We start from the raw sequence: 14446 nt of genomic DNA, 5'->3' as shown, positions 1-14446 counted from the left end.
TTTTCTCCTGTGCTCCCCCGGCCCACATTTCCTAACTATTAAGGGGAGTGTGATGAAAAGGTTTTCTTGTCACATCTATTTCTTTTTAATTGTTGTTTATATATTTATAAAGAACAAAAAAATATATATCAGGCAGTGAAGAGCTGTAACTTATCCTTTATTCTGTCCACATGCTGTGTTGTATGGCTCCAGATTTGAAGTAAACCTGTTTCTTCTCCAGTGGCATGTCAGTATCATTAAGGACTGACATGCTGCACAACATTATGCATGTGGTAGAATGCACCATTTGCACAGCTGTGCAAAAGTGCTGTTGCACAAGAGCAAAAATTGTGCAAAAATTGTGCGACAATGTAGCCATTATATATGTGCAATCTTTGCATTTGTGCAACAACGTTCTTACACAACTGTACAAATGTTTCATTCCAGCATGTGCATAATGTTGCACAGCATGTCAGCTGCTGTCAGAATATATGATACTGACATAAGAACAAGAATGTTAAAGCAGATGGTTGTATATTTAACTGGTGTATATTTAACTGTTGTGGACTGACAGATGTTCAGCTGCCGTGGCAATGAGTATCTGTGTATTCAGCTATGCCTGGAATTAGTTCCGTTGATTTACACTTTGTTCACTGGAAAGGTTTTTAAGATTGCTACTTGCATGTTTCTGTTCTTTTTAAAGCACTTCAGTGCCCTCAACTTGAGCTTCATATCAGAAGTCAAATTTTGGGAGAGCAAAATTTTAGTAGACTCTAATTCTTTGTTGATTTGCAGTGTTGTCCTTGATAGATCTATGTGGGAATAATTTCACTGATTTCATTTGTACTCTGTGGTAATTGTCCTTGGGATGCAGCTTTAGCATTCAAGCATGCTTTCTTGGCCAGAATCTTTTGCAATAACAGATTCAAACAGAATATGTTTGCTATTCCATTTTTCGTGAGCTTCTGTACAACTGCAGTAGAAGAGGAAGGCATTTCCCACTAAAAATCTTTACTATTGAGAGCCAGTGTGGTATAGTGATTAAAGTGTTGGATTAAAAGTGGAGAGATCTAAAATCAAATCCCCACTCAGCCATGAAGCTCATTGGGCATCTTTGCTCCAAATCCTTATCTCTCAGGACCAAACTATATAGTATGTTAAATACATATCTTGGCCCTTGCATGTATTTTGTTTTTGTTGTTGTTAAAGGAAGGCATGGAAGTCCTGGTCAAGACCCCATCGGGGGTGGAGGGATCCTTCCCTTCTACTGTGGTCTTGATATGAATATGAAGAATATTTATATACTGCTTTTCAACAAAAGGTTTCCAAAGTGGTTTACATAGATATATAGATATATTTGATCCAAATTGAGGAAGCCCATGCTTTACTCCTGTGGGAAATAGCAGCCTCAGTGGTTTTTAATTTGATTGGGACCTCAGCAGAGGGAAAATATTAATCCTTCTTCTACCCCCGTCATGGTTTCATTGTTGAACACAGGGGCCAAACTATATGTTAAAAAAATAACTAGAGGAGGAGTGTTTCATTTGACTTTCTTTCTATAGGAATACATGGATTACAAAGTGGCACAGATGAGGGGCAAACACTTTACATGTTTTAATATCATTTTGGGTGTCATATATGACCCTAAGTTGAGTAGGAGGTTGAACAAATCTCTGCTAAAATGCTTAGAAATATGCCACTAACCAACTGTTTTTATTCTTCTGTCTTAGTCTCTTGCATCCAATTTCAGCACAGACTATATCTTGCCTTTTCTTACTATTTGAGTCTCAAGGAGACCTTAGCTGAAGGATTAGACTAGGCTTCTCATGTCCAAATCTGCAACATACTTAGTTCTTCAAGAGAAGTTCAGTTCTAAATCAGATTAAATTCCACCCGATGCTACCTGGTCCATTAATCTTTAGGAATGCAAAGAAGTCAGATGGCCAGCACCAGTTTACCTGTCTGACTTGCCTTTCCCAATACTCTACCCTTTCATACTGTGAAAATGGGGGAAGGTAATCCAGCAGGACCCTTCATGAATCTATTACTTGGGCACACCTGTACCACACCTGCACTTGATTTTTTTGCCCTCAAGTCACCTTTCTTTTACTGTACTGCTTAGGTAACTTAGACTGTTGGGCAAAATCTCCACAATGGAAGTTTCTCTTTCACTACCGTGTTCAAAACTGTATTGAATGAAGCATGTAATGGAAATGGCAGTGCCAGAATTATAAAGGAGAGCATAGATTCTGTTTTATGTATGAAAGAGTTTCACTGATAATTGAGCTTGACCTGAATGTCTGCTTTAATATTTCATTTATTCCAAAATAGTCATTTCCTTTTAACTCTGTGATTTTAAAATTGTGACTAAACTGCTATTTAACCTTGCTACAAGAATGTGGCAGCAGGCTAGTCCAGGCAGGTCAACACTCACTTGGTTAGCTAGCACACTTAATCAGCTTGCTTTAACCTGCAGCAAATTAAGGCTTTTATGAATTCTAGCACATAAGTGATTAAAAACACCCTGACTTGAGGATAAAAATAAATAGAGTATGTCTAGCATACTTGCTGCTGCATGGAATGAAATGCCAGCCTTGTAATTCATTGCTGGGATATGGATAAGAATATGGATTAGCTTCCATTGTGACCTGAAAGATATAGCTTTCTCCATGTTTTAAGTACAATAATTTAGCTGAATAATTTAAAATTATTACTATAGTAAACAGTTTATGATCATATACATTTCCATTAGTGTCTTCACTTTTGACAACACACACTTCTACCTTGTAAGTACATGTTTGTGCAGCTACCTATTAATTAAGAATGGGATGTGTCCACTTGAAGAAGAAAAAAGGAAATAGATGTAATAAAGAATGATTACTCTGTTAAACTGAACATAGTTTTAACACTCTCCAATTAATAGACAAGTTTACATTAGCATTAAAATATATTAATGTTACTTTTCAATACTGTCTTCAGTATAACATTTAATCCAGTTTGAACTAGATTGCCAACGGTCCCCTCCAGTTCTAAGGTTCTATGATGCTACTTGGATTTTAATTTAATATCCTTCTCATCCCCCTCTCCAAATGAATTCTAGCCTACTTAACATAGAACTAATAAAGTAGGTAAGTGTGTTTCCAATAAACCAGCTTCAAGCCTCCACCTATTAGCACTGATTTCTGGGGATGGGCCATTTCCACCACATTCACCAGTAGAAGCATGAACTAAACCATCCTTAGGTTCTTTCTACATGTGGCATTTTCCCTGCACAAATACAACCTCTGTGCAAGAAAAAAAAAGTTTTGTTTGGGGTGGCAGCATCAGGATTGTGTGTCCACGTGTATTCAGATTAGGGCCTTTAAAGTCTCACCATTAGGAGGAACTTTCAGACAATATGAAGGGTCAACTCCTACACTTTTTCAAGCACTACATAACCTTCTCTTTCCTTCTCCTCAACAACTTGCATCTCTTCTTTGTTGTGGTTCATTCTCAGCCCCCCGCCCCCCACAGTCTGCAGACACAGTTTGCCTTTTTGTCCCATGCAAGTAAGAGGGCTCAGAATGATAAATTTGAGAGTCTCTGGACTTAAAACTGGTTTTATTATACCTTAATAATTGGACTCAAGGTGTTTCTAAACAGTCAGGAGCTGCCCACCTACACACTTCACAGTGCTGACTCCAATAATTTCCTGCCTTCCTGGCCACTTTGCATCTGCCACTGCAAAATGCAAGGTAAGAAGTCTGCCTTCCCTTCCCTCAGTCACTACTCTATTGTGCCACCTCCTTTCTACCCCTTCTTACCTAAAGCACTACTTCATTGGCCACATTTCTGGTTTATAGAAATGTGAACCAGCAAGAGAAAGTGGTGTGTGAATGACTGTGAAGTCAGCACAGACTATCTGTAGAGAAACACAAGATAGCTAAGTAGAACAGTTGGCATAATTTACAGGTCTGAAGACTGCAGTGCATCATTTGTAAAAGGACACTGTGGAATAATCTCTTGAGTATTGCAGCAATACGTATTGGCTGACATCCTTGCGGGATTCTCTGAGACATATTTTCAGGAGGCTCAGTGGTCTCCAGAGGACAGAGGAGATTGGCTAAAATGGACCCAATCCCATTGTGCACCATTAGTTTGGATAGCAGCTGTTTATTTTTTCTGCTAGTTACTTTTTGGATTATGTTTTTGTAATGCCAGATCATCTCCATTTAAACCTCCCCCATATATTGGCCTTTCCACAATCCCTACCATCCAGCTGTTGGCCAAAGGGAAGCCTTCTCCACTTTCACCAGTTTGTAACATAAAATGGGGTGGGGAACCTGAGTCTAATCTGCAGCCAACCACAGGCACAGAGGATAGAGTTGAGGGAACAGGTAGGCCATCTCTTGTCTCTTGTGTCTAGGTGAGGACTGAGAGGCCATGCCTAAAACACAACTCTCCCATCTAAGTATTCATGGTGGGCTTCATTCCATGCCAGATTCCAGAGTGAGAGGGAAGAGTGTCAAGATGCAGTTGTGAAGCTAGCTCAGTGTTCCCAGTGAAGGCAGGATATGCTGGCCTGCAGCAATTCCTTCTTTTCTTATGGTTTTTGCCTGGCTAGATAGGATTAAACAAGTTGGAACCAGCTCTTCTGACCAGACTCTGGAACATAGGAAGCTGCCATATACTGAGTCAGACCATCGGTCCATCTAGCTCGGTGTTGTCTACACAGACTGCCAGTGGCTTCTCCAAGGTTGCAGGCAAGAATCTCTCAGCCCAATCTTGGAGATGCCAGGGAGGGAACTTGGAATCTTCTGCTCTTCCCAGAGCAGTTCCATCCCCTAAGGGGAATATCTTACAGAGCTCACACATCAAGTCTCCCATTCATATGCAACCAGGGTGGACCCTGCTTAGCTAAGGGGACAAGTCATGCTTGCTACCACAAGACCAGCTCTCCTCTCTGAACCTGCATTCATTCACTGCAGAGCCAAGACTGACTCAAATGAGAAAGTAGTAGGAGGTATCTCCTTGTCCAAGGCCCAGCTGAGCCTTTTTTAAAAGACCCTGCCTCCTAGTGCCTCCTCCATAACTATTGGGGGGCAACAAGTAGGGAGAATTTGAATTTCCTGCTTTTTAAATTCAACTCCACTACAGTTTGTTTGTTTGTTTGTGTGTTTGTTTGTTTGGTTACTGAAAGGAAAGAGTTTTCCAAGAATCAGAAAAATCCGGAAATCAGATAGTTAATACAGTGAATTGTGTCTTGTTTATAGATTACTCTAGCAGCATCAGGAATCTCTTATCCTTGCCACCGACTTACAGTTGGGAGAAGATCTTCACCAGCACAAACCAGAGAACAGTCAGAAGAGGTAAAAAAAAATCATCTGATAGTCAGACACATACCTTTAAACTCTGTTGGTGGCTGAATTTGTACTTCTAATTACTGCCTTTAGCTCTGAATATGATTTGTACAGTGGTGTATTCTCTGCTGTTTGAACATATAATTTGATAGAAAAAAGAGGGTAAAATTAAAGACAAATGAAAACAAAGGTGTCATAGTGAAGAACATTCAAATGAAAATGTAGCTAAAATATAGATACCATGTTATTGAACTACTGTTGCAAAACGTGGGGTTGATATGAACAAAAAGAATTCTTTTTGAAGAATATCTGGGGATTAACTGGATTAAATTGGTACATATAAACCTTTTGTCTTAACTGATGCCTCAGTTGTTGAAGTACTGGGAGAACAATACCTTGTGAATGAGAAATACCTGTCTTTATTCCAGCAGAAATTAATTTGTTCATTCAAACTGTAATTACATGTGCATGCAATTTAAAATGACAAAAGTTATTTCTTTTTATCAAGTTGTCTCCTAACCTTATCTTCTGCTCACACAAAGGCGGGGTGGGTACATGATTTTTGTCATTTCTTCTTCCCTTTCCAGCTCCTTGAGCCCCTGAAAATCTACTTCTGAGAATTGAGAGACCCTTGGGAGCAGATTATTAGGGGGTTGGAGAGAGAAAGTGGAATTGTGAAAATGCAAGCAAAAGCACAAATGAAAGGCAGGGTACAACCCATTGGATACAACCCATTGTTTTAATTAAATAAGTTAAATAGTCCCCTTTATAGATTTTGCCTTTAGATGCATTATTCAAGTCCAAATGGTTCTCCATTTGATATGGCTTTAGAGATTCTTGACTTCAGATTGGGTGACTTTTATAATGGGTGGTGGGAAAAGTATGGATAATTGCTCTGTATGATGGTTAACTGTACTTCTACTAAATTAGCAATGCACAGATGTACATATGGTTAGTGACAGTGATGGAGATGACTTTGAAGATGCTACCGAATTTGGAGTGGATGATGGAGAGATGTTTGGTATGGCATCATCTGCACTGAGGAAATCTCCAATGAGTAAGTAATGCAATCCCTTCTGCTATGAATAGTGTGATCTTGTATTCTGTACTGTTTGAGTATTAACAGAGAAAGAAATATACTTGGTCAGGCCCATTGTTACATAGGAAGCTGCCATATACTGAATCAGACCATTGGTCTATCTAGCTCAGTATTGTCTTCATAGACTGGCAGCAGCTTCTCCAAGGTTGTAGGCAGGAATCTCTCTCAGCCCTATCTTGGAGAAGTCAGGGGAGGAACTTGGAACCTTCTGCCCTTTCCAGAGCGGTTCCATCCCTTAAAGGAAATATCTTACAGTGCTCACACCTCTAGTCTCCCATTCATATGCAACCGGGTTGGACCCTGCTTAGCTAAGGGGACAAGTCATGCTTGCTACCACAAGAACAGCTGTCCTCTCCAGGTTGTTGACCTTGCAAAGTCATGTTGCATAGATTACACTTATAGGAAAGTTCAAGAAGTTCAATATATGTAATAGAATTGTTATTTATGTGCTTACCAAAGGGGAGTAAATGAATAGTTTGAAATTTGTAGGATTTCAACTTCAAATATTATTCATTTTATTGAATAATTACCATATATGGTAAATTTAAATCAAAGTAAATTTGAATCTGAGAAAAAAACTTCTGTTTTTCTTGGGCATGTCATTTTTCAATTATTGATTTGATTATGGTTAAAAATCTGTTAAGAACAATAACAATTAAAATATGATTATATTAAGAATTTCTTCTAAAAATAAATAAATTAAATGCATTAATGCATTCAGCTAATTTGTCGCAGGATTATTCATGCAAAATTTGGTATCTCTAGATAATCAGGAAGTATGATATTCAGAATTTGTTCCATAGTACCATAAATTTTTCAACTAACATATTTCAGTGTAAAAAGTAGTTCATCTAATTTCAGTGGCAGGATTGTTCATGCAAAATTTGGTATCTGTAAGTCATCGGGAAGTATGACTTTATTTTCATAAACAAACAGACAAACAAACACTTCAAAATTGATTATAGATTTCCAATCACTAGATAGTTTTTTGGGAGACTCTTTCTGAGGATACAGTTGGTTGGATCCTAAGTATTGCTTGCACAAATGAAGGGCACTTCTGTTCATACAAGGGAGAGGAGTGATTTTCATTGTTCCCCTTTTCCTATTAGAGCCTCCATGTTGCATGTTATCCTGTTTCAGAGTATCTCCACAACTGTGGCGGGCGGGGGAGCTGCGGTATAGGAAGGGCGGTATAGAAATCGAATTATTATTATTGTTGTTATTGTTATTAATATCTACCATCTACAACAGCTGCAGGCAGTACTTCAAAATGGGCTAATGTTAATATTCTACAATACTTAAAAATAGTTAGAGCTTGACAGTAATTGGCTGGCTTGATACTATAAGCAGATCTCCATTTTTTTAGTTGTTTGGGGGCCTTACTTATTCCTGTTGCCATTCCATATCTAGTATTCTTTGCTTTAAAACCTTTTTTGCTTGTTCATATTCCATAGTTCTCAGCGGTTCAGGAGAAAAGCCATAAAAAGCAAGCTCTTCCATTAGGAAGAGGATTGAAAATAAAAATGCCAGTATTATAATGCCCTTATACAAATCTATGGTGCGGCCACATCTGGAGTACTGCATACAGCTTTAGTCAACATATCTTAAAAAGGATATTGTAGAACTGGAAAAGGTACAGAAGAGGGCAACCAAAATGATCAGTGGCCTGGAGCTCCTTCCTTATGAAGCTAGGCTTCAGCATCTGGGACTCTTTACCTTGGAAAAGAGGCGACTAAGACATGATTGAGACATGATTGAGGTATATACAGTTGTGCATGGAATGGAGAGTGTGGACAGAGATAAATTTTTCTCCCTCTCTCACAACACTAGAACCAGGGCTCACCCCATGAAATTGAAGGTAGAACCAAAAAGAGGAAGTCCTTTTTCACACAGTACATAATTAATCTATGGAATTCTTTGCCATGAGATGTAATGATGGCCACTAGCTTGAATGGCTTTAAAAGGGGCTTAGACAAATTCATGGTGGACAGGTCTATCAATGGCTACTAGTCTGGTGGCTGTGGGCCACCTCCAGTCTCAGAGGCACGATGCCTCTCAATACCAATTGCAGGAGAGAGGGTATACACATACTTCTTGTCCATGGAATCCCTAGAAGCATCTGGTGGGCCACTGTGTGAAACAGGATGCTGGACTAGATGGGCCTTGTGCCTGATCCAGCAGGGCTGTTCTTATGTTTTTATGTTCTTATCAGCTATCATTGCTTTATTAAGGGCACATTTTGATTAGGAATGTTTTTAATTGTGTATGAATACACCGCCCCCCATATTTCTTTTTCCTTTTTAGTGCCAGAAAATGCTGAAAATGAAGGAGATGCCTTATTACAATTCACAGCAGAATTTTCTTCAAGGTTAGCTTATAACTCTGCATGGTCTATGTATATATACTTCATGTACATAGCATTCATCATATTTTTATAAAGTGGTTGGTGAAAATATAATAATATATTTGAACTCCAACATTCCTACTTCTAAAAGAATTATTTCTAAATTTTATAGAATTATTTCTAAATACACTGTGGCTTGTTTTTCCATATACTAACTCTGAAAAGTTGAGCCTAACTGTCATCCCTTTATCCCAAATGTCCAGCCAAATATTTCATCTGCATCTCAGCCAGATTTTAGCTTTCCATAAGTGAGGGTGGAAGTAATGAGTAGGCATTCTATAGCTGAGAGCTCTCACTCTGACAGGAATTTTGCCGTTATTAATCTCACAATTGATACGTGATAGTGAGGCAATTAGAAGTGTAGCACTCTAAAATGAAGTTCACAAACTGTACAGCCATGCCAAATTCAATTACTTGAGACTTCTATATGAGATGTTAGAAGCAAAGTTACATTTTCTGGCTTTGCAACACTTAGTTTGCAACATCTTACTCTCCCGATGGAGAGAGATCTTTTATTCCTGAAAAATATTGAGAAGCTATGTATTTATGTTGAATGTCTAAAGGCTGAAAATAAAATATATAAAATATTGCTGTTTTATATTTTATATTTAGGAATTTCGCCAATGTGTGAAATGTTAGCGTCTTCTTCACAAAAAGATGTGGCTTTAATTGAAATTTTTTGATGTTCAAACAGGTATGGTGACTGCCATCCGGTATTTTTTATTGGATCGTTAGAGGCTGCTTTTCAAGAAGCATTCTATGGGAAAGCCAGAGATGTAAGTGCATTTTACAGAGTACTACACTACCGTGAAGAAAGGGAAGTGCGCTCTAAAATTCCTTCGTCCCTTTGCAAAACCAATTTCTTGTTGCAAGTTTGTGCTACAAAAATACTAGGGTTTCTCCTTTGAAGCTTAGGATCAAGCTACAGGAAACTTAGTTTCTGTTGCCAAATAGCCCCTTCTATACTTTTATACTGCATAGTGTAAAAATGCTTTTATACTGCATAGTTACCTCACCCCAGTTTCAGGGGGCCACCACCATCAGCAAAGGAATAAGGTATGACAGCTATGTATTTGCACACTAGAACATTCTGCATATCAATAAAGGAAACTTATAGGCTGGTAGGTCTTTGTTGCCTTAGGAATAAGGAATGTCTATGATGTTACAGTCTATAAAGTTCCTAAAGTGCATCTCATTTCTCTCTTTTCATGTTATTTGGGTATACTTGATGATGATATCTGATCAGATATGCTCATGAGAAAATAGTTTCTCTGTGACCTCGATATTCGCGGGGATTCCGTTCTGTGGATATGGAAACCGCAAATATAGCATTGGGTCAATGGAGAATTGGGGGTTAGGTTCCTGGTCACCGTGAAAATGAGAAAGATTGCTGACTTTTGGCCAGATTTGGGGGAAAACACAGGGGGAAGCTCATTGCCATGTTTAGCTGCCCCCCGCACATTGCGCTGTGCCCCCGGAATACCCGAAAATCGGCCAAAAATCACCATTTTTAAAAAAATGGGAGCCATTTTGTGGCTTCGAGGAAAAAAATGGTGGCCAGAAATTACCTCCGTGGATATTTCTGACCACCTCTGATCTGCGGATACGCAAGGTTGATGTGGGGTTTTGTTGTTGTTTTTGTTGTTGTTTTTGCGTATGCCAAGGTTGGGTGTCTTTTACTTGACCATGGATATACAGATTTCTGTTGTCCTGGCCACACATGATAAGGACACATGCATACCATGAGCATGTACATCCTTTCCCCTCCCCACCCCCCAGCATGCCTAGGCACCTTTCCCTAATCACATGGGGTTGGTCAGCCAAACTGCTCCTTTACATGTGCTAAAAATACCAGTTTAAATTCACATTTATTGTACGTGTAAAGGGGTGGTTCATCTGAAGTGCCTCCCCACATGATTAGAAAAAAGCTTCCTGGCACACCAGGAGGGGTAAATGACATGTGTGCTCATGGCATGCGTGTGTACATACACAGGCACATACATAATATATGTGCTAGAGCTGATGGATAAAGTATCATCTAAACAGGCCCAAAGAAATGATGGATGTGATTCTATTTTATAACCCTATTTGGATGTGATCCATATATGTCAGTATAACTTCTTTGTGCATAACTGTTAACATTGTTTTAACATTAAAATAGTAAGTAAGTAAATTTATTACGGTCCTTAGACCAGCTTAACATTTAAAATAATACATTTATAATGTACAAAATATTACATTAAAATATGTAATTAGATTCCTGGAAAATACTACTATATATCTCCAAAAAGTATTTTCAAATAACCCTGTAGTAATATCAGTTTCATGATGCCTTTGTATACACCTTTTATTTGCACAATTTAGAATCCACATTACATTTTAAAAAACCATTCATTCAGAGAAATTCCTCATAACTAGCCAACATTATCCTGTTGTTTTATTTTGTTTTTACATTGAGAATTAAATATAATAGAAACCACAAGTTACCTATTAGTTTTCTTATAAACTTATATTGGCTGCTAAACTGATGTTCATGTAACTGTTTGAATAATACATTAAAAATTATCAACTCTGCTATTTTATTTTACTCCTGTTATTCATAGTCCTTTTCAGATATAATTTTCAAACGTACCAGACTTTTTACAATAAAAATTCCAAAATATATATTTTACCTGTGGAATACGTTGAAATCTGAAACCATATGTTTTAATTTGAACTGTGGAGGGCACTTAATTTTACCAGGGCAACAGATGAGCTTCAAGCAATAGCATTCTTAACTTGAAGTGAGAAATTGAGTTCGAAGAGTAAATAAAAACAAGATTGAAGGTTTAAATCCTCTGCTAGGCTTTTTGAACTTATATGCTCATTAAATGTTTATTGGAGTGGTGGGATTACGAAGGATTTGGGGAGCTTCATCAACTGGTATATAGTTAATCACTAAGTAAAACACTACATTTGATAAAGTGTTTCTCACGATGCCACACTCAATCCATCTTAATGAAAACCACTTCAAACTGATTTAATTTGAGAGCACTTCGCAGCCAAGAGTGCATGTAGACCTTGTCCTTTTGCTTGTGGTATTTCCACTGTTGTCTGAACAGAAGGTGCTCCGTACAAATTTCAGCTTCAGCAGCAGAGCAAGAACTATTTTATTTGTGAAGGAAACATCTAGCAGTTTTTGTGAATATAAAGAAAGATGGGACAAAAATGAACAAAAATGAAGCAAGTTAAGCAAAGGTTTTGGTTGCCAGAAATTATTCTATCTATCTATCTATCTATCTATCTATCTATCTATCTATCTATCTATCTATCTATCTATCTACACACACACACACACACACCCTTAACAGGTGATAATTTTACAATACAAAACAGTGACTTTCATTTGTGCACAAAAGAGAGATTTAAAAAGATCTTCAACCTATGAAGCAGCTGTTCATGTGAATGTAGCTTGAAACTGTGGTATATTCTTAACATATTTCTCTGTTTCATTCTTAAATTGCTTTAGAAATACTGAATGATTACCATCTAGCAACTTGCTGCTATCTGATAAATTTGTTTCAGAGCCTTTCTCTGTTACTGCAGCATTTTCTGCAAAACACCTTTGTCTGGTTTCTGATCTGAGTTAGGAATCTCACTGTTGCAGAAAATACTGCAAGTTAATAATTTGATGACCCAGCTCTCTGGTTCTGCCTCATTGGTTCAAACCATCATGAATTGACAATTATTTTATAAACATCTTACAATACTTCTTTAGTAGACCTGCCACAGAAGGTACTGCTTGATATAGAACCATAGTAGTGTAGGCTCTCCTTTTGTGCTTATAAATTATTTGAAATACTTCAAGACATATAATTTATTTTAAACGGATGGAGTTGAATATCTGAGATATGATTAGTGATTAGGCTGGTCTAAAAACTTTCACCAAGGGCTGATATGTGGACAGACAGCCCGAGAAAAGTCACAACTCATTATTGATTTTTTTTTAGCCTACTGCCAGTAGGCTTATGAGATCACCCCGCATACCGAGTGTGCGTGTGTGTGTGTGTCCCTCTCATCAACTTCACAATGCGTGGACCAGTGTGACCCAAATTGGGTACAGTTGTAGGGACACATATGGACACCTCAACGGCATAGTTTGTGATGATGATGTCATCCACCTCAATTCAAGATGGTGGATGTGTAAACATTTGAGGTGCAAGTGGGCTAACTTGTGAACCACCTAGCTGATTTGAACTGAATTTGCTACAGCTGTAGGGACACTTAGGAACACTACAAGGGCATAGTTTGTAATGATGTCATCCACCCTGATTCAAGATGGCAGAAGTGTGAATGTTTGAGGCACAAATGGGATAACTTGTGAACCACTGAATTGATTTGGACCAAATTTGCTACAGGTGTAGGTACACATAGAAATGGCTCAATGGCATAGTTAGTAATGATTTTATCCACCCTCATTCAAGATGGTGCAAGTGGGAACCAATTTGGATTCCATTTGGTACAGTTGTAGGGACACATAGAGACACTTCAAAGGCATAGTCTGTGATGTGTCATCTACCCCAATTCAAGGTGATGGTGGATGCATGAACATTTGAGGTACAAATGGACTAATTTGTGAACTGCCTAACCCATTTGGACCAGATTTAGTCCAGTTGTAGTCCAGTTCTTACAATAACAACTTGTTTAAAGTGATGTCAACACCACTTGATGAAACAGAAATACAAGTTTTGGGTGGTATAAAAATATGATAAATAAATAAACACCAGTGATTTCAGTTGAGGTGATTTTAATGCATCTCTTGATCTAGGGAGCTGGTAGTTAAAAGAGCATGGAGTATTTACTGGAAATCTCTGTTCAAATCAATTCAACTGTGAACTCACTGGATGACCTTAGCCAAACCAATATCTTTCATTTGTAATGCAGGGCAAATAATATTAGCTTATTTTATCATATGGTAGCATGAATTACTGGAATAATTATGGAAAGTGCTTAGAGAAAACTCTTTCAAAATATTGTTGTATACCACCCAGAGCCTTTGGATGGATAGGACAGTACACAAATGTAATCAATCAATAAATAACATGCTGATGATTATTGTTTGCATTCTATTTTGACTTGGTATGTTCTTGCAAATTTACAAAAGTTGTGTGGGAATATTCTGACTCATAATTGGGAATTTTTGAAAAGCATATGTAACAAAATTTGACATTATACAAAAATGTTCTTAATATTCCAAAGGATTATCCCATGTTGTTAAAGTACTGTTGGATAATGAGAACCTTCTCCTCTCTTTTCCTGAACTAAACATCAAATGCACATTTGGTCCAGTATCTCAGCAGTAAAGGTCTCTTTGGACCTGAGACATATTCTGTCTGTCTGCACCACACAAAATATATGCAGCAGTGCAAACATCTCATTCATTGTGACATCCCATATATTGACTCTTCCTCTCTATATTAATAAAATGGGTTTGGTACATGTGGATATGCTGGGAGCCAAACAGGGAAAAGGCATGACAAGAGTAAGACTCCACCAATAGTAGAACCTTTTAACCTTGCAGGAAAATACTGGGAAAATGACCTCCTATCTTCTCCTATCTCAGAAACTAAGCCTATTCACATGTAT

General features: G+C 37.9%; 1 protein-coding gene across 3 annotated transcripts in view; it reads left to right on the top strand.

The window, feature by feature from the left end:
* Window positions 1–14446, top strand: part of FAF1 (Fas associated factor 1) — a 344159-nt gene that overhangs the window by 214767 nt on the left and 114946 nt on the right. For all 3 annotated transcript variants that reach the window (XM_053244221.1, XM_053244220.1, XM_053244222.1), the window contains 4 exons: window positions 5232–5327; window positions 6249–6375; window positions 8722–8785; window positions 9516–9597. In XM_053244221.1, the coding sequence (XP_053100196.1) occupies window positions 5232–5327; window positions 6249–6375; window positions 8722–8785; window positions 9516–9597 (369 nt within the window). The remainder of the gene's footprint in view (window positions 1–5231; window positions 5328–6248; window positions 6376–8721; window positions 8786–9515; window positions 9598–14446) is intronic.

The sequence above is a fragment of the Hemicordylus capensis genome, chromosome 4, assembly GCF_027244095.1.
Source record: "Hemicordylus capensis ecotype Gifberg chromosome 4, rHemCap1.1.pri, whole genome shotgun sequence".
NCBI lineage: Eukaryota > Metazoa > Chordata > Lepidosauria > Squamata > Cordylidae > Hemicordylus > Hemicordylus capensis.
The sequence above is the reverse complement of the archived record's forward strand: the minus strand, read 5'-3'. Positions and strand labels throughout refer to the sequence as shown.